The sequence below is a fragment of the Rhipicephalus sanguineus genome, chromosome 3 (genome assembly GCF_013339695.2).
Source record: "Rhipicephalus sanguineus isolate Rsan-2018 chromosome 3, BIME_Rsan_1.4, whole genome shotgun sequence".
Taxonomy (NCBI): Eukaryota; Metazoa; Arthropoda; class Arachnida; order Ixodida; family Ixodidae; genus Rhipicephalus; species Rhipicephalus sanguineus.
Window position 1 is genome coordinate 210,777,364 of NC_051178.1, and position 23,059 is coordinate 210,800,422.

Below are 23,059 nucleotides of genomic sequence, written 5' to 3' on the forward strand. Positions count from 1 at the left end.
CTCCTCAGGCGAACACTTGCTCGAGCGCATGCACCGACGATCCCACGTAGACGAAATACCACACAGCCGGTGAAGGTACACTGCGTGAGTCCGCGATCGCCGCCACAGCACTCCTCGGCTTGCTCAGTCTGCAGCCTGGCCGTCGAGCGTGCTGAGCGGCAACACTCCTCAGGCGAACACTTGCTCGAGAGCTAGCACCGACGATCCCACGTAGACGAAATGCCACACAGCCGGTGAAGGTACACTGCGTGAGTCCGCGATCGCCGCTACAGCACTCCTCGGCTTGCTCAGTCTGCAGCCTGGCCGCCGAGCGTGCTGAGCGGCAACACTCCTCAGGCGAACACTTGCTCGAGCCGCATGCACCGACGATCCCACGTAGAGCGAAATACCACAACAGCCGGTGAAGGTACACTGCGGAGTCCGCGATCGCCGCCACAGCACTCCTCGGCTTGCTCAGTCTGCAGCCTGGCCGTCGAGCGTGCTGAGCGGCAACACTCCTCAGGCGAACACTTGCTCGAGAGCATGCACCGACGATCCCACGTAGACGAAATGCCACACAGCCGGTGAAGGTACACTGCGTGAGTCCGCGATCGCCGCCACAGCACTCCTCGGCTTTCTCAGTCTGCAGCCTGGCCGTCGAGCGTGCTGAGCGGCAGCCTTCCTCTGGCGAACACTTGCTCGAGCGCGTGCACCGATGGTGAGGCGAGGTGGAGCGCGAGCAGCTTCTCGGCAGCCAGCGGGTGCCAGTCGCCCATCGTGCAGCCCAGGTCCTCGTGTACCTCGTAGTAGTGGCAGCGCTTAGTCAGCCGCATGGAAGGAACCAGCTCGTAGGCATCCACGTGGCGGCATTGCTTGAGCAGCAGAAGGAGCCCTGTGATAACACGCCATGCAGCTCTCACTCCAAGAAAGCTTGACTACGATTTACGCGGTCGAACAAGAGGCGCCTTTGAAGCCAACGCATCAAGAACTTCGTGAGGCCCCTTTGACAAGACCCTTTGTACACCAGCCGGCTGTACACCAGCTGATGCGTAGTAAAAGACAGCGTCATTTATTTGTCGTGCGGTTAATTCTAGTGACCGACACAGTTTGGAAAACCGCGCCTTATGTGAATCCAATATTAATGTGAAGATGTCTTTCACGATGCTACTTTTGCTGGCTTCCTGCAAGACTAAGTGAATGGTTACTGCAGTGAACATAACTGGGCTCAGCGTCGCAATTTTTATTTTTGTACTCCGAAGGAACGGCAGTTCCATCGAAAATGTGTCAGAGCATGTTTCATAATTCGAAACCGGTGCCTAACAAGAGTGTAACGTAGGGCGAGTTGGTGCATAGCTTAACGAAATACTTGCGGCGCAAACAGAAAACGAGAGAAGAAAGGGCAGTTGAAAGTCTGGCGCCCTTTCCTTGTACTGTTTGCGCCACATGTCTTTCGCTAAACTAGGGCGTAAAATCATATCTTCCAGGGCTTTGTGGAGCGCGCCGTCCCTACTGTCGGATGGTGGGAGGGGAGAAAAATGGGCGGGGGCCTCTCTTGAAGGCCACAAAAACCCTGTCGGCTGACTGTTCCTGTAAGTTGACATTAACTTTGTTATCTCTTCTATATAGCATTCTCCTTTCCCTCCTCCCCGTGTATAACGCAGCCCGCAGATTACAATTGCTGATTTTGTTGGCCTCAACACCAAACACTACAAATGTATACTTACGAAACCGACCTAGCTGGATTCGCACACTTATTCGCTTATGCGTTTGGCAAACTTCCGAAACAAAAGTGACACTTAAATGAACAAATTCTGCAACCAGCACAATTCGAGTTCGTGCTGGGTGACGAGAGCTGCACGCACCAAGAAATCCGCTTGATGGCGGGTTCCTGAGCACAGGGCCCGGGTTCTCGCTGTCCAGGAAGTGCCAGGCTTCCCAGACCGAGTCCGGGTGCATCAGGTAGAAGGGTTCGTCCGGAAGCACCTCGCGACGCAGCCAGTAGGCTGGAAACAGGTCGAACTCGGGATGCTCCACCCACTGCAATCGGCATCCCCTTTTGCATAAGTTCCCTGTCATGAAGCCGTGCCAACAAGCTCAAGTTCAAACCCTTTTTAAGGTCACTAATGCATTTGCATAAGAGAACGCGAAGGCAAAAGCCATCCGGTGTGGCTATTCTACCATGAGCTTTATATCGACGTCCAGAGTTCTCTAATTCAAATTTTCACTATTAACTCAATACTCAGTACATTTGCATTGATTACCATCATATATAAGCACAGTCATGCTTCCAGCGCTTTTGTATGGCTTCCGCTCCCTACAGACGCCACGTGATCTTTCTTACCGTCTCTCCTCTCACGGCGGCTCTTCGTTCAAGGTCACGTGCGCACGACACACATAAGGCTTTCGCCTAAAGTTTCGAGCAGTGAAGCCTACTTTCAAGCAGCATAACTACAAAGCAACCTATGGGCACCAGTACCACGGCCGCTGGATGAAAAAGCGCACCAGTACGAACGTATCCGTAACTAAAGGCTTGCATAAGAGCTTTTAACTGCGGAGATGTTTAAGCTCGCCAAAGCCCCGAGTGGCGTTAACAGAAGAATATCATCGTCATGAACGGCCTCTACCTTATTGGCATCTCGCGTCGCCTAGCAACGCGTTGAAGGAAGGAAAGTAGGAGGAGAGGAGAACAGAAGTGGAGAGGAGGAGGAGGAGGAGGAGGAGGAGAAATAAACAAAACAAAATGAAATTTATTGCCGAGGCGGGATTCGAACCCGCGTACCCACGGTCCGAAGGCGAGCCTCGTAGCCACTCAGCTAGCCATATATGGGAACCATATGATTGCGTTGCTATGGGCCAGAGAACGGGAAAAAGAAAGAAAGAAAGAAAGAAAGAAAGAAAGAAAGAAAGAAAGAAAGAAAGAAAGAAAGACGGCGAAAGAGAGAGAAAGTAATAAACAGAAAGGGAGAAAAAGAAAGCTTAGCATAGACTTGTGTATATATATAGTACAATAAAGTATAGCAAGTGAGGGTGGTGGGGAGAGAGAGTAATAATTGCATTATAGCAAGGGGTGGGAAAGAGAACTTATTGTGTATAAGGGGGAAAGGAGGAGGTATGGCATAGCAGGGAGCCGCCACCGGTATATAGACGGAGCCACATGCACATGTCCCCAAATCCTGGTCATGCGAGGTGCTATCCCAAACCGGCTGCGCGACGCTTTGATAGGCGGACCTGTGGACCGCCTATCGAAACGTCGACCAGCCTGTCTGAGGCACTTTTCTTACGCAACTCGTCTTCTCTTCTCGGTATATTCTGTTAGTAAATATGCATCGAACAGCGGATCTCCTCCGCACTCGGTGCACTCGCCTTGTCGAGAGGCTGGCGGTCGCGCGACGGATCCCAGACGACCAGGGTCACGTTGCGGTACAACGCCGAGTTGAAGAAGTCGAACTCGGGCCGCGCCAGCACTTGCGAGTTGAGTAGGCGCATCGTGGTGCGCGCCCCCACGTCGTCCTCGAAGCCCGCAGTGGGTGCGTCGTTGAAGCGCACCACGGTTTCGTGCCCGTCTGTGAGGCACAAATTAAGCGCATGTGACGGATGCCATCTCGACTCTTAAACAGAAGAAGCGAGAACAGAAAACAGTAACAGGCACACCCAAATCCGATTAGAAGGCACCCCGCAGTGGAGCCCGCCGGAATACTTTCGATTTAACCCAGGGGTCTCAAACTCACTTCAGCTAGCGGGTTGCAGTCACGAAATTTAGTCCCGCAAGCGCCGGGACAGTGAAGAAGAACAAGGGGGGGGGGGGGGGGTACGAAATGTCGGCGGCCATTTGAAAGAAGGCCTTTCCTATATCACATACATGGGTCATTTCTGAAGAGGATGTCGCGTAAAGATTCGAGGAACGCTTCGATGCCGATCTCGAGAATGACTAAACTACGGTCGCCGGTTAATAGAGTCGTTACTCTACGGTTATGTTTCAACACATGATGACCACATGGGGTGCTTCACGAAAAAAATGCTGAAGACCAGTAGGATCTGTGTAGCTTACCCGAACAAAGCGTTAGCGATTGCAATAGGTGAACAGATAATGCGTGTACCGTTTTGAGAAGTCGCAAAGCTTTATTCCTTGTGAAGCACGAAGTAAGTGCTAAAGTGGCCTGATGCGCATCAGGCCACTTTAGTTTAGTGGTTCATTCAATTCAATTTCCTCACACCGCCAAGTTCGTTGCCGTCCTTAGCGCTCATTCTGTAATTCTAATATACCACTGGTCACATGTCCTACGCTAACCCTGTTAACCTTGTGCCTGTAGCTTTTTTTTATTTCATAGCTCGTTCAATGGCTCCTAACTTCTCGAACTTACTTGTAAACCTCCAAGTTTGTGCCCACTGCGTTATTACCGATAGTATATGCAATGACTTCGCAGTGTTCATTTCAGTCATAGCGACAGGTTACTGGTCATAATTTGCTTGTTGGGTGAACTCGATTACCCTATTTCTAAACGTTCTTTTCGCGATGGGCGTTTCCCCACACGATACTAGATAAACGTACTCGACGCAAGTGGCGTAGCCAGGTATATTTTCAGGAGGTGGGGGGGGGGGGTTCTTCATACTTTATGTAGTTCGTGCGTGCGTTTGTACGTGTATGTATACTCATTGAACATACGCTAGCGCTGGAGGGGCCTCTACAGATTCTGTCACTCCCACCCATCATTATCAAGCATTCACCAATTTTCGCGATGCTGCAAGGCTTCCGACCACTACCTTTGTATTCTGCATACTAATCTTCAAACCTGCGCTCACAGTTGTCCATTAAGGCGTTTGAAAACTTGTTCCAAGTCATCGTCAGCGCCATTGAAGTGGGCAATGTCGTCTGCATACGCCAGGTGCCGCACAAAAATTAAGGTTTTGAAGCAAAGCACTGGAGAACTCCTGGCGACATTGAAACCTGACTCACTCACCGGCTTAATGACATGTTGGTTGAACCAGGGCTTACACATTGATTGACAGATAGAGTTTAACGTTCTAAAGTGACAGCTGGGCATGGGCGTCCGGAGGGGGGTGCAAGGGGGGGCAGGTGCCCCCCCCCCCCCCCCCCCCTTGGAATTTTGGATAATAATTTTCTATGCAGTAGCAGTAAGCTACACAGCTTGATTAGCACACTCCCGTCCCGCATATCCGCGTGAAACAACATTCAGGATTACAAGCCAACTTTCCACGTTACATACTGCTATGGACTCATCTTGCCGGTCATGTCACGGCAATGAAACAAAAGCTACCTATGCTGTATGCCCCCCTCCCCCTCCCCCACCCACTGCTGATGCACCCCCTGGAAAAAGTTCTGCGGACGCCCTTGCAGCTGGGTCACGAAAGTGGTCGTAGGGATGGGATCCATATACCCACACGGGTCTCTTTTAGCTCACACACACGTCTAGCGTACAAACTTTCTTTTGTATTTCCGGAATGAAAAGCTACGACATTGCAGACAAGGCCACCGCGAAGAGCTCACCAATCTCCGGTCCAAGCTTTGAGCCCAGCATGGAGCCCGCGCTGGAGACCAGAGCGCAAGAGTTGAAGCTGCTCGCGTAGAAGTCCGTCGCCGGGAAGTACTGGCTGTAGCCCATCCGCTTAAACGGCTCCGTGTCTCTGTCGGGACAAGAAGGTCGCTGCACTTGAAGATTACGAAACACCGAAGTCTGAAAGCCTGTCTTTGGTTTCTGTTGACTGGATCCGCGCGCTAGGCGGCAGTCAGGCGGATTGGAGAAAGTATTATGGCGTGCTCTATATGGCTCAGAACAATACTGCGTTAATTGGAGACGTGTTGCACCTATGTTTAATTTTTTAATACTTGGTGCTTTTTAGCTGAAACACCCTCTATGTATTCACTATATGAAAAATGTCCGTTCTTGCATTAGCTGGGTTTGACCGCCTCTCTCTTGGAAGTGTGTTCTTTCAGCGTGCCGCGATGCAATACCTGGTCAGCATGCCCATGCGCAGAGCTATGGCTCTGGCCAGCAGCTGCTCGGGCGGCGCAAAGCGGCCCGGCTTGCGTCCGGTGGGCCGCACCCCGTAACGGTCCGACGCCGGCTGGCCACCAGCGCCCACGGGTCGTACGCTGTCCCACTGGGCGCGACGCAGTTGGCGCTCCAACTGCACTCGGTACGCCTCCACCTGTGTACAACGCACTCCTCCTGCAGGCACACCGCTTCTAAATTGTGACCACATATGCAAATGAAAACAAAGCAAAACAAAAAAGTCTTGCCTATCTTGCGAAGAGCACGCGTCATTTCAAAAGCCAGTGAGTATAGCTATAAATCGCAGATCGGTGTTAAATCGCTGATCGTCACGCATGGATTGAACGAGGCGCGTACTTTTACTCGCGTTTGCCTTTGACTTTGTATTCCGTTTGGAGTAAATGTGGAAATGTCAGAGCCAGAAAATTAAGGTACAAACACTGCCGTCAAAATGCATGTGCGTGAAGATCGAAATGAAGGAAAATAACCAAACGAGATCACACGAAAAGTGAAATGTAGCGGACACAAGTAGTAGCGTAACATCATCGATGAAGTCGTGATCAAGAGTCACAACTTCCTTCCTTGAAGGGCTGAATCGGCATGCAAGAACCCCACCACAAAGTCACGCACTTAGCTACCGAGGCCCTCATTCCTTAATTCCTCCTTCGCTTAAAAACCTCAAGCAAAATATTAAAGCCAGTTGCACGCCTGTGCAGTGTGAGTAAGCAGCGGAGCACTTGTTGTTCCTCAGACACTTGGCGCAACCCACTTCGGGGGACAGGCCATGAATAGGACGATGCCTTTCATAAAGAATTAATTCACTTTCTGACGGAAACGGTTTTAAAAATGGATAGTTTACGCGTTACACATCAACGGTATAACATCTTAAAGCTTAAAGAGAACTTGGCGAATGCCGATTGAGTTTTTTCATCCTCCTTGATAGTCTTCTTCTTCTATCTTTCGCGTTTCTTTCTTTTTATCTTCTTCTACATCTTTCTTTGATTATCTCTTTCTATATTTCCCTCTCTCCTCCTTTCCCTCACATCACTCCTCCTCACCTTCACTTCCCTTTCCCACCCCCTTGCTACACAATTCTATGTATGGCTATGCTACGCTAAGAGCAGCTTGGCACATACCCTCTTTCTGCTGGTCACGCGAAACGAAAAGCTTGAGTGGCTCCGCCGTTAAAAGAGCTCGGCACTCTGTATTACCCATGTGCGTTATGAGAAAGAAAGAAAGAAAGAAAGAAAGAAAGAAAGAAAGAAAGAAAGAAAGAAAGAAAGAAAGAAAGAAAGAAAGAAAGAAAGAAAGAAAGAAAGAAAGAAAGAAAGAAAGAAAGAAAGAAAGAAAGAAGAAAGAAGAAAGAAAGAAAGAAAGTGGCGGTAATAAGAGAATGCCAAACCTTAGCGAACAGCTTGTCTTTAGGCAAGGGTGCCATTCTATGAGGATGTAGCACACCACCACTCAGTGAAGCGTTGCTGTATCCTCTGGAGAAGTGCGACCACCTGCGGGGTACCGCCGCTCGCGCTCCGGTGTTGCGCGGAGTAGCCCACCTCCAGTACTGACTCCACAGCAGCATACTGTAGGCTAAGACCCCCAGCAGTGTCACGCAAACGAACGCCCACACAGTCACAGCGAGCAACCTCATATCACGTTTTTTGCACAAATTCGATTTCTAGATAGACAAAGATGGAAGATAAAACTATATCACCCCGCCGTCCGACGGGCTGTCTTCATGGTATCTTCCAGATTTCCGCTTGAACTAAACCTTGATCACAACCTCTGCTCTCTTTCGCGCACCAGGTGATGAGAGCGTTCTGTTGTATTGTCGTGCGAAAACTGCTTCGCCACCCGGAGGCATGACCTCTGATTCGGAGTTCAAATCAAAATGTTCGCTTCATATCCTTACACCTTCGGTCGCATTGCCGTGCCATACGGGGATCAGAGTTCGCATACTAACAACCAAAGAGTATAACTTCGTAATCAGGTCCATGGTGAAAGTTCTTCGGCTCATACCCAACACCCAACGCACTACGTACGTTATAAAAATGCGATCATGTTCCGTCCCACTTGACATCATGCAGCGATGCGCGATGCACAATGCAAAACGAAACAAAACCGTGCTCGAGCCAAGACACGTATGAAGCCAGGAATAGCCCTCCAAAAATTTATTGCGCTTGGCGAGTAACGACACGCCAATCCAAGACAAGTTTAATATTTTCTCTTTTGGCTAGCAATGAGCAGTTGAGGCAGCATGTAAAGTTTCGCCATGCTTGTTTTTAATTGTTATCGTTTCTAACGTTCTCTTGATTTCAGATCTGTTAACAACAACACGCAAAGTAAGTCTACCTAAATGTTCCTTGTGCACGGTGATCAACATCTGCAAATCTTTGTAGGGTTTCGCTCAACACATCTGTCTGCACTGCAGCTTGGTTTTTGTGTAGAAAACACATTTTACATAAAATCTCATCTTTCTCAGGGAGCAAAAAAGCGCAGCGCTAATTCTTCTGTCGATACCGTACACCGGTCGCTTCACGGTCCCATAATTTACAAAAATGATTCGCACAAATCACACTAAACGGAATTGCATTGTTCAGCTGGTACAGCGTCGCCTTTCACTGAGTTGGCACCATCGGCGCTGTGTTTTCGCAGGCTGGCGCAAGACGATTCTCAAGGCGGGGACGAGGAGGCGAGTCGGCGAAGACCGATTATGGCCGCGCCGGTAAGCGCCGGTAGTTCGACCATTGATTTTATACTACAACGTGTTAGTGAGAGCGCGATCTGCTGGCGATACGTGTGCTTTATGAAACTATATAGATCATTCAATTGTGACTTTGTTGAAAACCGCCTTCGCCTGTGCAGTGTAATTTTACCTGTGCGTTCTGGTGAGCGGTAACAATCGCTCTACTCGTTTAGTTTAGGCATTTGTTTGTTCAGTTTTACTTGTACGCTTGGAAGTTTGTTGACCAACGTAGATAACCATCCTACGGAACATACGAATTTACATTAACAATGGTACGGTGGCTCGTGTTGACTGGTCAGCCAGGCGGAGGTTAATATTTTGCTTGCAGTAAATTAGTCCCTGCCATGTTGCCTTAATGATGTTTGCGAAGCTAGTAACGCTGCTGTATACTTAGACGGCATGAAATGCGATTATACACATTCTGCTGCTTTCACAGGCGACAACCCCTGAAGAACGTGGTGAACACAGGCTGCAGTTTGCGTACTCGCTTTGGTTTTCAAGGCGAGCCCCGGGGAACAAACCCAACAACCAACGTTATGACCAGAACCTCAAGCTTGTCTGTACTTTTGATACGGTGAGTTCTGATTGTGCCACATGTGTGGCTCTGTAGTTACTGGCTTCCATGCTGTTGCAGATATTCCTTTGGTTAGTTCTGATTGAGTGTCCTTACAGCCCCCAAACTTATATATTTGAATACGAACACATATATCAAGGTGTATACACGTAACAACAACAGTGAAACCACATCAGGCCTCTTTTGACAATTACAGTAGTATTGATCTCTTATAAATGATGCATTACATCATGATTCATCATCATCATGATCATTACAAAATGAGCTGCTCATCAAACCTGAAGGCACATCCTTTAAAATGCAATAATATTGCATTACATTCTCCAAGTGTCTTGTATTGTGTTGTTAGCAGATGCTCGCAAGTGTCTTGGTTAGCAAATGTTTGCACGTTCAAACTTATATTTAAAATTTCTGTCTGGTTGCCACTATCCACAAATATTCAGAAGTAAATTATGTTGTATAGGGTGACAGGGACTGAAAGGCGTAGATTGACACAGTCCAGAGCCTGACATGGCCTCATGATAGTTGTCATAGTGACTAAATGTCTATCGCACACTTAGGTTTGGTTCATTCCTTAATTATATTATAAGTGCCTGCAACAACTGTCAAATGAATCGTTCTGTAATCTAAAGGTAACAGAATGAGAAAAATGTCTTACCATTATCTCAAATGTAATCAACAGCGGAGTATTCAAGGCCACTACATATAACTGCTGAAAACAAAGAAATAATGGTAATAATAATGATGTACATTTTAACACTAAAACAGGACAGTCCAAAACATTGTTTAAAAGCATACTGAACAAAATTTTTGCCGCCGAGATTTTCAGCCAAACTTAAAGATTGGGTCCTGAAATCGGTAGACACAACCTTCATTTCAGACAGAAACTAGCAGAAAATAATTTAATGCGTTTTTAAATTTTAATTTAATGTGCAGCACAAACTGCTGCATCTAGCGGCCGTGCTGTGAACTAGGGAAGGTGAAGTTCAGGGTCGCCTGAAACGAGCGTGCCAACCGTGCCTGCAGTTGCCTGTGTCTCTCAACCCACTCAGCTCCCACTGCAGTTCCTAGAACCATTACAAACGGCAGCAAACAATGCTCCTGAATGGGGTAAAGCCCCTAAAGAGTGGGGCACGTCTCTGTGCCTTTGTGGAAAAGGGAGAGTGGCATGTAAAGGAGGGGTGGAAAGTAGCAGGACAGGAAAACGTGCACCCTGCATCCGCCACACGCTGACGAACCTCCAAAAATACAGCCAACTGTTCAAAAAATATGTGAAACAAACTGTTTATCAGAACAGTCGCGTCTTCTGAGTAGAATTTCAATGTTTTTGTCATTTTTTTCCTATCTTTGTTCATTATCCCTTTTAATGCTTAGTAGGGTGGAAAACTGGGCTTGTTGGTACGGTTGCACACTTATATAAAGGTGACAAAAAAAAAAGAGAGAAAAAGAAGTACATCGCTCGTAGACAAAAAGAAATTTGCCATGGATGAGGTTTGAACCGACACCTTCGTACTATGCATGTGATACTCTTACCAGTTGAGTGACCATGCACTGCTTTCTCATCCATTTTATGTATATGTCTGTAGTTAATTATTCATTCAAACTAATTTAAAGTAATTGTGAAGAGTTTAAAATAGCCTGAATCTCCAGTGCTATGGACAATATGGAAGACAACTTAATCTATGAATGTACTCGTGAGCTGAGTGTAAGGAGCAGTGCTAGTTTACAAATACAAGTAGCCAGTTGTGCCGCATGCATAAAAGAGTGAATGAATTCACTATGAAAAGTATAGCGTCCACTTTTGTGATACTAGTAAGTGACCACAGAAGATTACGGCAGATTTCATACTCATGGTGAGAACAGTCTGAGCAATCCACCTTTTTCGTTTTCTTGGGCTGCCCTCTGCCATTTTGGTCGGGGGGTGGACCTTCGTGGTGTGGTCCGAGACAACCAGGCTTGCCAGAACAAAAGCCTTTAAGATTGAAAGATGTGCGGATACCCTACCACGGCGTTTCACAACTTTCCCGTCAGGGGAAGGGAGCGTGCATCGTGGCACCTTTAAAAGGCAAATTGGCCCAGTCTCGTGTAACGACCACACCTCCTCAAAACTGAAAAAAAAAGAAACTAAAAAAAAAGAGAGAAAGGCATTGCCCTTACAACATGACTCTATAGTGTACTGTTTATATGATGTACTCCAATGCACAGCATTTACATTACCAAAAGTGGTACACCGGAGGTTTTTTTTCCTTCTTTTTCCCACATATGTTGCCTTTCTTAAATGTCAGGTGGAGCAGTTCTGGAGGCACTATAGCCATTTGATTCGACCTTCAGAAATGTCGGGCCACAGCGACTATCACCTCTTCAAGGAAGGCATCAAACCAATGTGGGAGGCAAGTGCATTCTTTTTTTTAGTGTTGCATATGCATCATCTTTCATCCCTTGCTACTGAGTGTGACAACAGTATTGAATCTGCATTTCAGATTAAACTTGGCTGGCATAATTTCATATCGCACACTCATCTCTGACTGCTGTAAGCATGCCATGTGCAGCTGCATTCTTATAAAATGAACATTCTAGGCAAACAACATTTGTCAAGCACAACTTAGAGTTATCGCTACATTAGGATGATTAGGTCATGAACACACATCATTATGTAGCTGAGGAAATAGTGTCATGCTAAACATAAGCTAGGTTCATTATCCTGTGGATACTGCATCACTTTTGTGTCAACTTCTGGCTGCACAAGCAAATGTACTGTGGATGGGCACACATCCCGTTAATCATTTCTTTCACATCTCATTGCTTATCAGCTGTATTGACAGGACAGGCAGCAAAATTATGACATGAGTGGCATTTGCTTTAATGAGACATTGTGCTGGGGAAGAGATAACTGAAAAAATGTTCCAAGTGTCTGAGACACCCGTGACATGTTTTGCTGCATTTTTTGCATGCATGTATACAATTTTGCAGTTTATGCAGGTAAGAGTATCAAGTATTTTATATGTAGTCCGTCTTTGTCGGCAGATTGAATTGCAGAACCGCATGTTTTGGTAACCACGCAGCCGAAAAGCATGTGGACAATTGCTGTGCCATCTGTCCCTAATAAGAAGGGCAGTAGTTATGGTCATTTACTCTTAATGTTTAGTTTGTTCAAACAGAGTAAACCAGTGCTCACACACAGCAGTGAATCTGGGTCATATGAGTAGACGTTCTCTCATCACGAACAGTCATTGCCTCTTTTTCTTGCGTTAATAGTTTCCAATGGTTTATGCGCCATAAATCGTTGCATCTGACTAGAGTCCTAATGTTAAACCTGAAATCAATCATCATCATTGTTGGCATGTTATCAATGACCATGGTTAAAATGGCAGGATGAGGCAAACCGCACGGGTGGCAAATGGATTGTGCGGCTGCGCAAGGGGCTGGCATCCCGCTGCTGGGAGAATCTGATCCTGGCCATCCTGGGTGAGCAGTTCATGGTTGGCGAAGAGGTTTGTGGTGCCGTGGTGTCGGTGCGCTTCCAGGAAGACATTGTGTCCATCTGGAACCGCACGGCCAGTGACAGCCAGACAACGCTGCGCATTCGTGACACCCTACGTCGTGTACTCAACCTGCCTGTCAACACCGTTATGGAGTACAAGACGCACACAGACAGCCTGAGGTATGTGTTATGTGCATCATCATCATCATTCCATACTGTAAGCACTTATGATACACCTCATCGTTTTCATCTGTATGTAATCATTGTCATCCCAGTTATTCTTGCTGGATGCACTCCGGTTCCTCGCCAAATAACCACGTTTCTCCTGCATCTGCAATCGTTTTCAATATGCTGTTTAGTTGGGTGCATTGTGGATGGCTTTCTAGATTAGTATCATACAGTTACGTTATATTAATATCTTGGTCAGGAGTGCTCCAACTGTGCCATTTGCACCATTTTGCACGAAGGCACTGAACTTTTTATTGTACCTGGCAAACGGTGACCTATTCGAACACAGTAACAACATGCCACCAGGTGCTGTGTGAAACATATACTAGTAGTGCATCGTTGCCCATCATTTTAGGGATTGCTAACATAGAATATTTAAATAAATTTTTTTATATGTTGGTTGGCTACTACATGCATCCGCTCAGCAGGTGCGACTGCCCTGCACCAGAATTATTCGGCACACTCTTCATATGTGTCTCTAAGTGTGGACTCTAATTGTTATATCTTGTATTTGAACAGAAACAGATATCAACTTGGAATCTCTAATTCAGCATGACTTAACTAACAAAAAATATTGAGTTCAATATCAAATTTTGAAATATTCTCAACCTTCGTGTCATGGCCCCCTAAACAAAGTTTCATTGTACTGCAAGTAGCATTTGAATTATGTGATCAAATAAATTATGTGATGTCCTTTCTTTTCAAAGGGACAATTCCAGTTTTTCGCAACACGGACATCTTCCTCAGATGACAAGGATTGGAGGTGCGGCAAAGACAGGCCATACTGCTCGTGATAAAGGACTCTGGAGCCTGCATTACAGTGCCATCATAATGTGTGGTAAACACCACCCAATAAAAAAAGGACATCACTTGATTCAGAGCAAATGTTTCACTTGCAGTCGTGCTGCTCTTGGAAGACATCTGTTGTGACTGTATCATTGCATCTCTGCCATTGTCTTCACACGGTGATAGCATATTGGTGTATTATGGTATAGTAGTTCTGAGGATATGAAAGACGCTTATTTCTGCAACTTAGTAAAGGAGCTTGGCTCGGCATCATTGGGAGGAGGGGAAAGGGGGCTGAAAGAAGAGTGTGGAAAGGAAGGGCCACCTTCTTGAGAAGTGAGGACAGACAACACGGAGCACCTGGCTGGAACACTTCCCTTCTTATTAGAAAAACTGGTAGGGGACTGGCGGCACTGGGAACCAAACCCAGTACCCCCACATCGGCGGTGGAATCTCCATTGCTCATGATTACATTTTTTTTGCAGCGCTCTTTTAAAGGCTAGTTTGCTTCTGTGCATGTATTAAAAAATTGTTCTGATTGCGAGATAAAGATTGAACACACAAGTGTTGTATATAAACTAGATGCGGTAAAGCAGACCGTTGTAAGCAATGCAGGACTTGCTACATGGTGTTGTCCAGAGGCGAGTGCATTGTATAGTTTTCACAACATTTCGACATGCATGGTACCACCTGTGACCAGGTTAACCAGGCTAGTTTACTGTTACCAGGTGTTATTACCACATATGTTATTTCAGTCACAAATTCCATCTGACAGTCTGACCGCTTGCACGTTTAGCATTTTCGTTTATTCGATGTTTTATTTTTAATCAAAATTTACAGTTTCCTTCAGTTTCATGGGTTTTTACATCCTGCCACCCGGTTCTTGGCCCATTCCCCTTGGTGCGCGAGTGCTATCAGGAAGAGGATACCATCATCATCACTGTAACCACGGGTTCTGTCAGGTGCAGCAATTTGAACGCATTGGAAGTGGTGGATTGTGGAAGCCCATGAAACACGAAACCTCTATAAACCGTCTTTAAAACGTTTAAAATCTCTATAAAACGTTTTATAGAGGTTCCATGGGAAGTCTCAACCATTCTCGGCTAACCAAAATAATGGCACCGGAGGCCGTTTTGTGTTCAGCGTACCCTTAAGTAACAATATATTAATCTCGAAGGCTGCGCTTTTGTGCATTGCTTGCGCCATAAGTGTCGAGCCAAACAAACACCTCACTGTCGTCTATGGAACGAAGTTCCTTTCGTCTCTTCATATGGAAGACAGGAATGAGCTAGAGTGTACTATAGAAACGTTTTGAGGTGGGCCGAACGCGGGGGTTGAAAGTGAGGCACTGGCCGTGGACAGAACAGAGGGAGCAGTGATCGAGTGGCACATAGAGAGCCTACATGTGCGCACCTCCGTAAGGCGCGCACATGTAGTCCCATCAATTTCGACCGTAGCGCCACCATAGTATTTTCCGCACCCCGCGCCTCACCTCCAGTATAGTGCCTAGAATATACCTCCAGTGGTGGCTGAAGTGGCTGAACGATCGTAGCGCCAGAGTCCCCTCTAGTTAATTTTAGGAAACTCTATGTTTTTTTGGGCTTTACTAAACTTTACTAAACCTTTACTAAACTCGTATACGCGCCGCCCTTTGCCCATGGCGCCAGCATCGTGCCGACCATCATCATCATCAGCACTTGCACGCATTTTTCGCACGGGCAGACATTTCTGTGACCAGTCTGTGACAGCCCCTCGAGTTTTCCGCCCATTCGGTACGGTCTCTAGAATATACTAGAATATATATATATATATATACGAGATCGAGTAGTGATGCCTGTTGCCGACAACGCGAACCAGCCCAGCTGGGCTGACCGTGTCGAGCAGGGCGAAGACGTTCCGCTGCCGTCCCTACCCGCGCAAGTCGAAGTCGCGGACGGTGAAGAGAAAGTTACCACCGAGTTCCGTGAAGACGAAGAAGGCCGGAGGATTAAGGTGCTGCGGCACTACAAGGTCGAAAGGAGGCAAGTGTCAAAGTCTGTGGCACGAAGAAAGCTTTGGAAGAAGTTTGGAGCTGCCAAGAATGACCCGCCGGGCCCCAACGCGGCCACCACGGTGGTCGGGGAGGATATACAAATGCAGTTTGTCAGCGCCCAGGAGGAAGAGACCAGCCCGGAGGAGGACATGCTGGCCAAGCTGCGCAGTCAAAAAACCAAGATGGTCAAATGCCGAATCTGCAAGGAAGACCACTGGACCACGCAGTGCCCGTTCAAGGATAAGGTTGCCCTGCCCGAACATCTCAAGGAGGAGGCCAAGCCCGTTGTGGCTGTCGAGGTTGAGGAGAAGGTGAAGTCTGGCAAGTACATCCCGCCTAGCATGCGAGAGGGTGCCAATCGTCGCGGAGAGTCGATGGCGCAATCGCGCACCAGGGACGAAGCGGCCACTATTCGAGTGACCAACCTGTCTGAAGACGTCCGCGACTCAGACCTGCAGGAGTTGTTCCGGCCCTTCGGCCAGATTGCTAGGATCTACCTGGCTAAGGACAAGGTGACTGGACAGTCCAAGGGGTTCGCATTTATCAACTTCGTACATCGTGAAGACGCCGCCCGTGCCATTGCCAACGTCAACGGCTTCGGTTATGACAATCTGATCCTCTCCGTGGAATGGGCCAAGCCGTCCGGTACAGCTTGAAGACACTAGAGTAGGCTGATATAACGTCCACGGGGACAGTTCGTTGAATAAAAAGGGTGCGACAGCGTGACCCACTTGTGTTCAAGCGAAATAGGTTACTATCACGCATTGAGTAAGATGCAAGTGCACATGATATACTTGCTCACATTCACAACTTGGGTTGACTATAAACTCGGTGCTCGAGTGCATTAACATTTGTCCCACACAGCCAGGTGCACTGTCTCACAGTGATGTGAAAAGAAGGAAAGAGATCAACATCGTAGAAATGAGCACGAAAAACGTAGTCAAGGGCCACATGGGCACAGCGCAAACTATCAACTCGGCTTTTTGAAAAACACGTGTACTTTTGCAAAGAAACACGTGGTCAAAATCTAAATGGCAAGATACGAGGTTTCATTCAATGGTTAGTACTTGGGAATTCTAATTCTGTGGCATGCAACATGATGTGTGTTTTTTCAATTGATAGTTTGTGCTGTGTATGTGTGGTCCTTTCCTTGTCTTTGTTTTTTGCGCTCATTTCTACGATGATGCAGTATCAATTCGCCCAGCAAGCGACTCTGCTGAAAGAGACCAAGTTTTGAGTTCATGTTTGGGCACTGAAAAAAACTATTCGTTATGAAAGCAGCACAAAGAGAGTTGACACACCAGCTTTCTCACGAATCTTCATCTCCCTTGTGCATATCTCAAACACATGGTTAATGAGTATGCATTGCCATTGCATCAAGTTGTTGAATGGCCATCTTCCAGCCGCCTAAATAGACCAAGTGGAAGGGAAATATTTGGAGAAACATGGCCGTACCATATGGGATGTGATCAATAATTGTTTCGTTTCTTTTTTTTAAGAATTTATAGTTGGGAACACCTTAAGCCCAGATGACTGAAGCGGGGTGGTCAATCACCTGTGCAACTTAAGAAAGAGTCACTTTCATGCGCATGGCAATGTTCGCTGAAGTCGCGCAAGGTCACTGGCTGTCTGGCTCATGACGTCGGTCTGGAGGGCGCACCCATTGGTGCAGGCCTGTGGAGGAGGAATTGCTGCAGACTTCTTAAGTTGTACCCGAATGTACGTACATGTAAGCAAGTACCAAAAATCGACAAAAGACCGAGTTTTCCAGATATATACAGCTCTTCCAAACAGCCGAGAATGGTGAGGCTTTCTTTTTGATCATTTATTGCTATGTGTTTGTGTAAATGTTGCAGTGAACAAATGCTGTGAAACAGATTGTTAGGCATGCTCTGTTGTGACCCCTTTTTCAGTCACCTAGTTTTGTGCAATAAAGCAGAGCATTTCTTTTTTTCAAACGAAGGCACTGTTGCTGGAAACACCACCTCAACTTCTTTCTCTTGGGATCCCTACATATAAATGTTCTCTTTCTGAGGAGCTTACAGGTAGATCCATCTGGATGACACCATACAAATTTTCACACGTACTTGCAGTACAAAGCATTACTATCCCTGCACTGCATTCACAGTTGCGCGCACCATGATGGATTATTAGGAACAGAAGCAGTGATGAAAATATTGATATTTAAGACGTTGTGAAAATGTATTGAAACGTGTATAATTGGGGCTGTGCCACAAATATGGTTAATATGCAATAGAAGTACAACATTCTGAAGATTTGCAAGATAAAACAAAAGTAGATATTGAATTAGGCAAATTAATTTGCTCATGAAGGAGATATTTTGCTGCCATGAATGACTTTGTGCTTGCATGGTTTCACGACTGAGCGCATTGAAGTATGTCGCATACATCCAAGTGGAATGAAATTTAGTTGGGATGCACAATTTAATAATGCTGCTTCCGAGGCAACCTTTTTGCTGAATTGTGGGCACAGTGAGGCACCAGTGCACATTTGTTGCATAAACCAGAAGACAGGCTACAAGTTCTTTTAATGAAGTGTTGCAATGGATGTTGCATCACGTAAAAGTAAAAGTATCTTCTACAGTAATGAAACTTTGACCTTCATATTCTCTTCTGTTAATGAACCTATGATAGTGAAATTAGAGACAGTAGAGTTCTCAAAAAATAAATTATTGGTCTGAATTGATTGACTGTTTCACTTTAGTGCCCCTTTAACACGCTGTGCCGATACCTGGGGGCGAGCGACGAACTTCTCTGGGTAGTACTGGGTCTCAGCCGTCTTCATTGAATGAAGCTCTCACTGGGTCTTGCTTGTTTGCTTGGTTTGTGTGTTCAGGCTCCATTTCTTACTTTATTTCAAATGTTCATTTATCAAATAAGGCACATGCATTCACTGAGAGTAGCCTGTACCCTATCTCGTTAGTGCAACCTGTTATTTTTGCTGAACCATGCAAAAAGCTGCAGCTAGAAATGTCAAGTTGTCAAAAGTGCAGGTGATGGTGGTCCTTCTCCTTTAACTGCTGTGCGCATTAACTCACAGGATGGTAACGGGCAAATGAGCAAAAGCTCACCGTGGTGGAAACTGCTGCAGAACCTGTTGCTGAGTGGACAAGTGAAAGAAAGCCAACTGACATTGCAGGCAGCTAAATGCAGCATGAAGTTAGGATAATGTATGGGTAAAAAGTCTGTTTAAATATCCATTGCCGCATTATAAATGTGACATTATAATAAGCAAATCAATGAAATAACAAGTCAAACAACTGTGGCCATATTGTTCTCTTTCTTTAAGTAACCTTCCCGCATCATGAATGCAAAAGGCTACACAATTTGCAATAATCACGATTAGGGAAGCAGTATTTGGTGCATGAGCTGATTTGTGGACGTCAGTCTAAGAGCAGCCAGCATAAACATGCACCAGAACTGGTGTGACCCATTCGTCTTGCTAGAGGCAACAGCTGCCTATTTATTCTTTCATCAATTTGATTAGTCTATTGAGCCATTTTTCAGGTGCTGCAGTTGGGTAAATGCGCATAAGGCTAGTAGGCATACGTTAAAGAGAAAAAGAGAAGCAACTTACATTCTCCCAGTGCAGCTTTACAATCGCATGATTTGAGCTGTACATACACTCAAGGAGTGGCAGTGCAATTAAACTCTGTGTACGACTTCTCCTGCACGAATTTCGCCAGGATTATTGCTTTGTTCACTTCGGAGGGCATGCTGCAAGCCTCCCATACAGACTTGCATTCACCAGCAGGAAGAGAGAGAATGAACATTTTTTTTTTATTTAACGAATGTAGTTTCGGAGAAGCATCCTCAATCCCGAATGCCTTGAGCTTGAGTCGCTCCGACAGCAACTCGCGCATTTTAACCGGCCGGGCGCGGTCGCACGTGCCCTATCTTGACAAGATTAGCAGATGGCCCATGCCGTTGTACAAGCTGTGTTCTCACGGTTTTTTTCTTCTCTCTCTCTCTCTATATATATATGTGTGTGTATATATATATATATATATATATATATATATATATATATATATATATATATATATATATATATATATATATATATATATATATATATATATATATATATATATATATATATAGCGCGAAAATGGCACATTCGATCACACCGACACACACGCACGACGAACCAAAACACTGGCAGCGCTCCATTCATCGCCCTTGCGACGAAACGCTAATTTTTCCCTCTTTGTGTGTGCGCGCGCGCGTGTGTGTGTCCGAAACTGAAAACCTCGGCGGGCAGCGCACACGCTCGGTGTCTTTGTGGGAACGAGGTTGTTGCGGGAAAGAAGCTTCGGCAGGCCCAGCGTCGAATAACAACGAAGGGATTCACGTGGATTCAGTCACAGAGCTCGGAGGCCGTAAATGAGAAAGGGTTCCAGTCACTGATCTCCACTAATGGAGGTCAGTGGTTCCAGTATGGTTCCAGTCTATGGTTCCAGTCATAGAGTTTGAAACTCTACGTGTTCCAGTAAAGTCCCTAGATTTTTTTTAGGGGCTTTAGGTTCCATTAAGCATAGGTTCCATAATTGGCCGATTCTGACGTTTAACGTTACCCCACTTCAGGCCTTGGTTACGGCAAGTTTGTTTGTCCATTGGTCCATTGCTGCTAGTCATGGCGTCTGCTGCGGTTGGCGTGCGTGGACACGCTTGGTACCGGAGATAAAGTGAACTAGATTCTTTTCACGCATCACTTCGAGAACTCTTTGTCGCGTTTTAAGTGAGATATAATGAAGACTGTGTAGCCTAAATGATGGAAGTTCAGTTCGCCATGCTTCGTCCACAAGCTTCATTTTAATTTGCCCGTGTTTCTCGGGATGCCGGCTCCCGTTTGAGATCAGTGCATCGCTTGTTTCGAGTACCGAGCAATGGGTGTTCACGGCCTGTGGCAAGTAGTGGAGGCTGCGGGGAAGCCAATTGCCCTCGAAACGCTAGAGAACAAGGTTCTCGCCGTCGGTATCCTTTTGCTTTCCGCATAACAATTGTTTGGCTGTTGCAGTGGCCCAAGTGAAAACTGGTTGTCATTAAGTTGATCTCAAGTTTGTTTTGTGGTAGATGGCGTTACCTTGTGTGGAACAGGTGCATGGTCAGTGTGCTTGCGTCGCTTTTTATTATTATTATTGCTTCAGCAGCCATGGGACACAGCCGAGCGAGCATGCAGCGTGAGTGTTCCTTGACTCCGACGTTTCCACTGTAGACGTGAGCCTATGGCTTCATCAGGCCGTCAAAGGATTCCGCGATGCCCAAGGAAGTCCCGTCGCCAATGCGCACTTGTTGGGTTTGCTTCAACGAGTCTGCAAGCTTCTATTTTATGGAGTTAAACCCGTCTTCGTCTTCGATGGAGGCGTGCCGCAGCTTAAGAAACAAACTCTGGTCAGTATTTTCTAACCGTTGTCGAAGTTGTCACGACCAGGAGCTAATTTCTGAGAACTAAAGCTGAGAATTCGAAAGCGCGTGCTAAACGTATATAGACACAATAAACGATATCAGCACTGACCGTGTTGCTATGTTGCCTCCTTGGACGTTTAGCCTTACACATTAAACATGTAGCGTTTAGTAAACATGTATCTATAGGAAGTGTATAGCATTGTAGGCAAAATATTTCGTGCAGTTTCGTGAAAATACTCGTAAGCTTTCATTTGTAGAATTCTGTGAATTGATTATGCTAATTTACCTTTAACAATGTGTTAGCGCCTTTATTAGGTATGGTGCATTGTTGCTTACGTCTTTTTATTTACTTCCTTCTCCTCTGCTGTGATTGAAAAAAATAAAAGGCCTTACAGAGCACTGTAGCTATGAAGTACAAACTCAAACTTAATCTTTCAGGCTGCTCGTCAGGAAAGGCGCACATCTGCACAAGAAAGTGCGCAGCGCAAGGCACGATTACTGCTCCTGAAAGCCCGACATAGAGGGTCGAAACGACCAGCCCCCAAGGCACCTGTCGATGACCTGTATGTTCTGCCACCACTGCCGGAACATTGGAACAAATTGTATAAGTATGTACATCCTTTTTACAGTGCCTGAAACTTTGTGTTGTCAATATAGAATAAGTTCATTGTGTGCACAGCATCTGTTGTCCTACCACGCTATTAAAGGAGTAATGACACAAAATTATGAAGGTGAGGTAACTTGTGAGGTAGATTTATATGGACACATGCAGATCATCTACAAAATATGAGTGGCTAATATAGCCAGGAACATATTTAAAATTATTTTAAACTGTGTGCCATGCAACCTTATATGAAATGGAGTATCTAACAACATTGACACCAACTTGGTGCAAATGTGAACAACAAACAACCAGCTACATCATGAGTGTGTGCTTGCTGCCATGCTCCTTGCGTGCCCTCTCCCCAGCAGCTGTCAACATGCACATACACGTGATAGTGCATGTGGTGAGTACGTCACTCTATTGTGATGCACTCGAAACCCCCACTGGGTCCTGCCTCTCTCAGTGCTCTCTGAAACAGAAACTGCGACCGGGTACTATAAGAATGTCTCCAAATAATTAACTGTCGCAAGCTTGTGCAAATGAGCGTGCAGCGGTTTCTATATGTGATAAACAGTTCGTTGGCTACTTGCTGCAAGAGAAAAAACAAGATGTAAAATTTTTGTCTCAGTTCTCCTTTAACGTGTGTCCATTTTCCGCTGTTTCCCAATTTTTATTTAATGAGTCGCATACACTTTGACTTAGAAATTATGTTTTTCACATAGCTGTTAAGGTTCACTTATGCCTTTGATGTGGACTTTGTCCTGTTTCTGGCACTTACTAGATAAAAGAATGTCCTTGAATGGAGTTTATTTGCCTAGAATAGAGAGGCTCATCATTGGCATGTCAATGGTTAATTGTAATTGTTAAGGATCATGATCATGTCATTGAAGTACTTGTTTAGCTAACTATAAATGAGACAAAAAACATGAAAATGGGGACCTGGGTCAAGATTTCATCGCGATGTAATCCGTTCAATTCTGCGCTTCTCTTATCATCCATCATTCCTGGCCATCAATAACACAGGCATCGCCACTGACAAAGCGTGTAAGTTTTTGTAGCGTTAGCTACACTGGCCTAGCCGAGCCAGTTTTGCGTGGCTCCTCAATAGCCATGCTGCACATGCGCGAGGATCGGTGATGTTACACAGCTGGTGCATCGGAGCTGGCACCTCCTGCGCACTCCGCCGCTGCCG

General features: G+C 46.0%; 4 protein-coding genes across 5 annotated transcripts in view; 3 read left to right on the forward strand and 1 right to left on the reverse strand.

Annotated features, from left to right (window-relative positions):
* Positions 1-426: 426 nt before the first annotated feature.
* On the reverse strand, positions 427-8,102 carry LOC119388221 (beta-galactoside alpha-2,6-sialyltransferase 2). The gene is made up of 6 exons (XM_037655887.2): positions 7,393-8,102; positions 5,951-6,147; positions 5,486-5,622; positions 3,343-3,542; positions 1,842-2,016; positions 427-871 (listed from the first exon to the last, which is right to left on the reverse strand). The coding sequence occupies exons 1-6, from the start codon at positions 7,636-7,638 to the stop codon at positions 618-620; spliced, it is 1,209 nt and encodes a 402-aa protein (XP_037511815.1). The 5' UTR covers positions 7,639-8,102; the 3' UTR covers positions 427-617.
* A 67-nt stretch (positions 8,103-8,169) lies between these two features.
* On the forward strand, positions 8,170-13,961 carry LOC119388220 (eukaryotic translation initiation factor 4E type 2). 2 transcript variants are annotated; one of them, XM_037655886.1, is made up of 6 exons: positions 8,170-8,329; positions 8,643-8,712; positions 9,170-9,307; positions 11,593-11,697; positions 12,679-12,968; positions 13,724-13,961. In XM_037655886.1, the coding sequence occupies exons 2-6, from the start codon at positions 8,701-8,703 to the stop codon at positions 13,944-13,946; spliced, it is 768 nt and encodes a 255-aa protein (XP_037511814.1). In that variant the 5' UTR covers positions 8,170-8,329; positions 8,643-8,700; the 3' UTR covers positions 13,947-13,961. The 2 variants fall into 2 exon arrangements, with proteins under 2 accessions (XP_037511814.1, XP_049269825.1); XM_049413868.1 differs by having other exon boundaries at positions 12,679-12,979; positions 13,736-13,825.
* Positions 13,962-15,534: 1,573 nt separating this feature from the next.
* On the forward strand, positions 15,535-16,544 carry LOC119388218 (eukaryotic translation initiation factor 3 subunit G). Its single transcript, XM_037655885.2, has one exon. It carries the CDS (start codon positions 15,633-15,635, stop codon positions 16,488-16,490), a length of 858 nt encoding a protein of 285 aa, XP_037511813.1. The 5' UTR covers positions 15,535-15,632; the 3' UTR covers positions 16,491-16,544.
* Positions 16,545-20,462: 3,918 nt separating this feature from the next.
* The window catches only part of LOC119388222 (DNA excision repair protein ERCC-5), a 29,957-nt gene continuing 27,360 nt past the window's right edge, over positions 20,463-23,059 (forward strand). Inside the window, exons 1-3 of the mRNA XM_049413869.1 lie at positions 20,463-20,831; positions 21,073-21,248; positions 21,702-21,871. Of these exons, the coding sequence (XP_049269826.1) occupies positions 20,744-20,831; positions 21,073-21,248; positions 21,702-21,871 (434 nt within the window). The 5' untranslated portion in view covers positions 20,463-20,743. The remainder of the gene's footprint in view (positions 20,832-21,072; positions 21,249-21,701; positions 21,872-23,059) is intronic.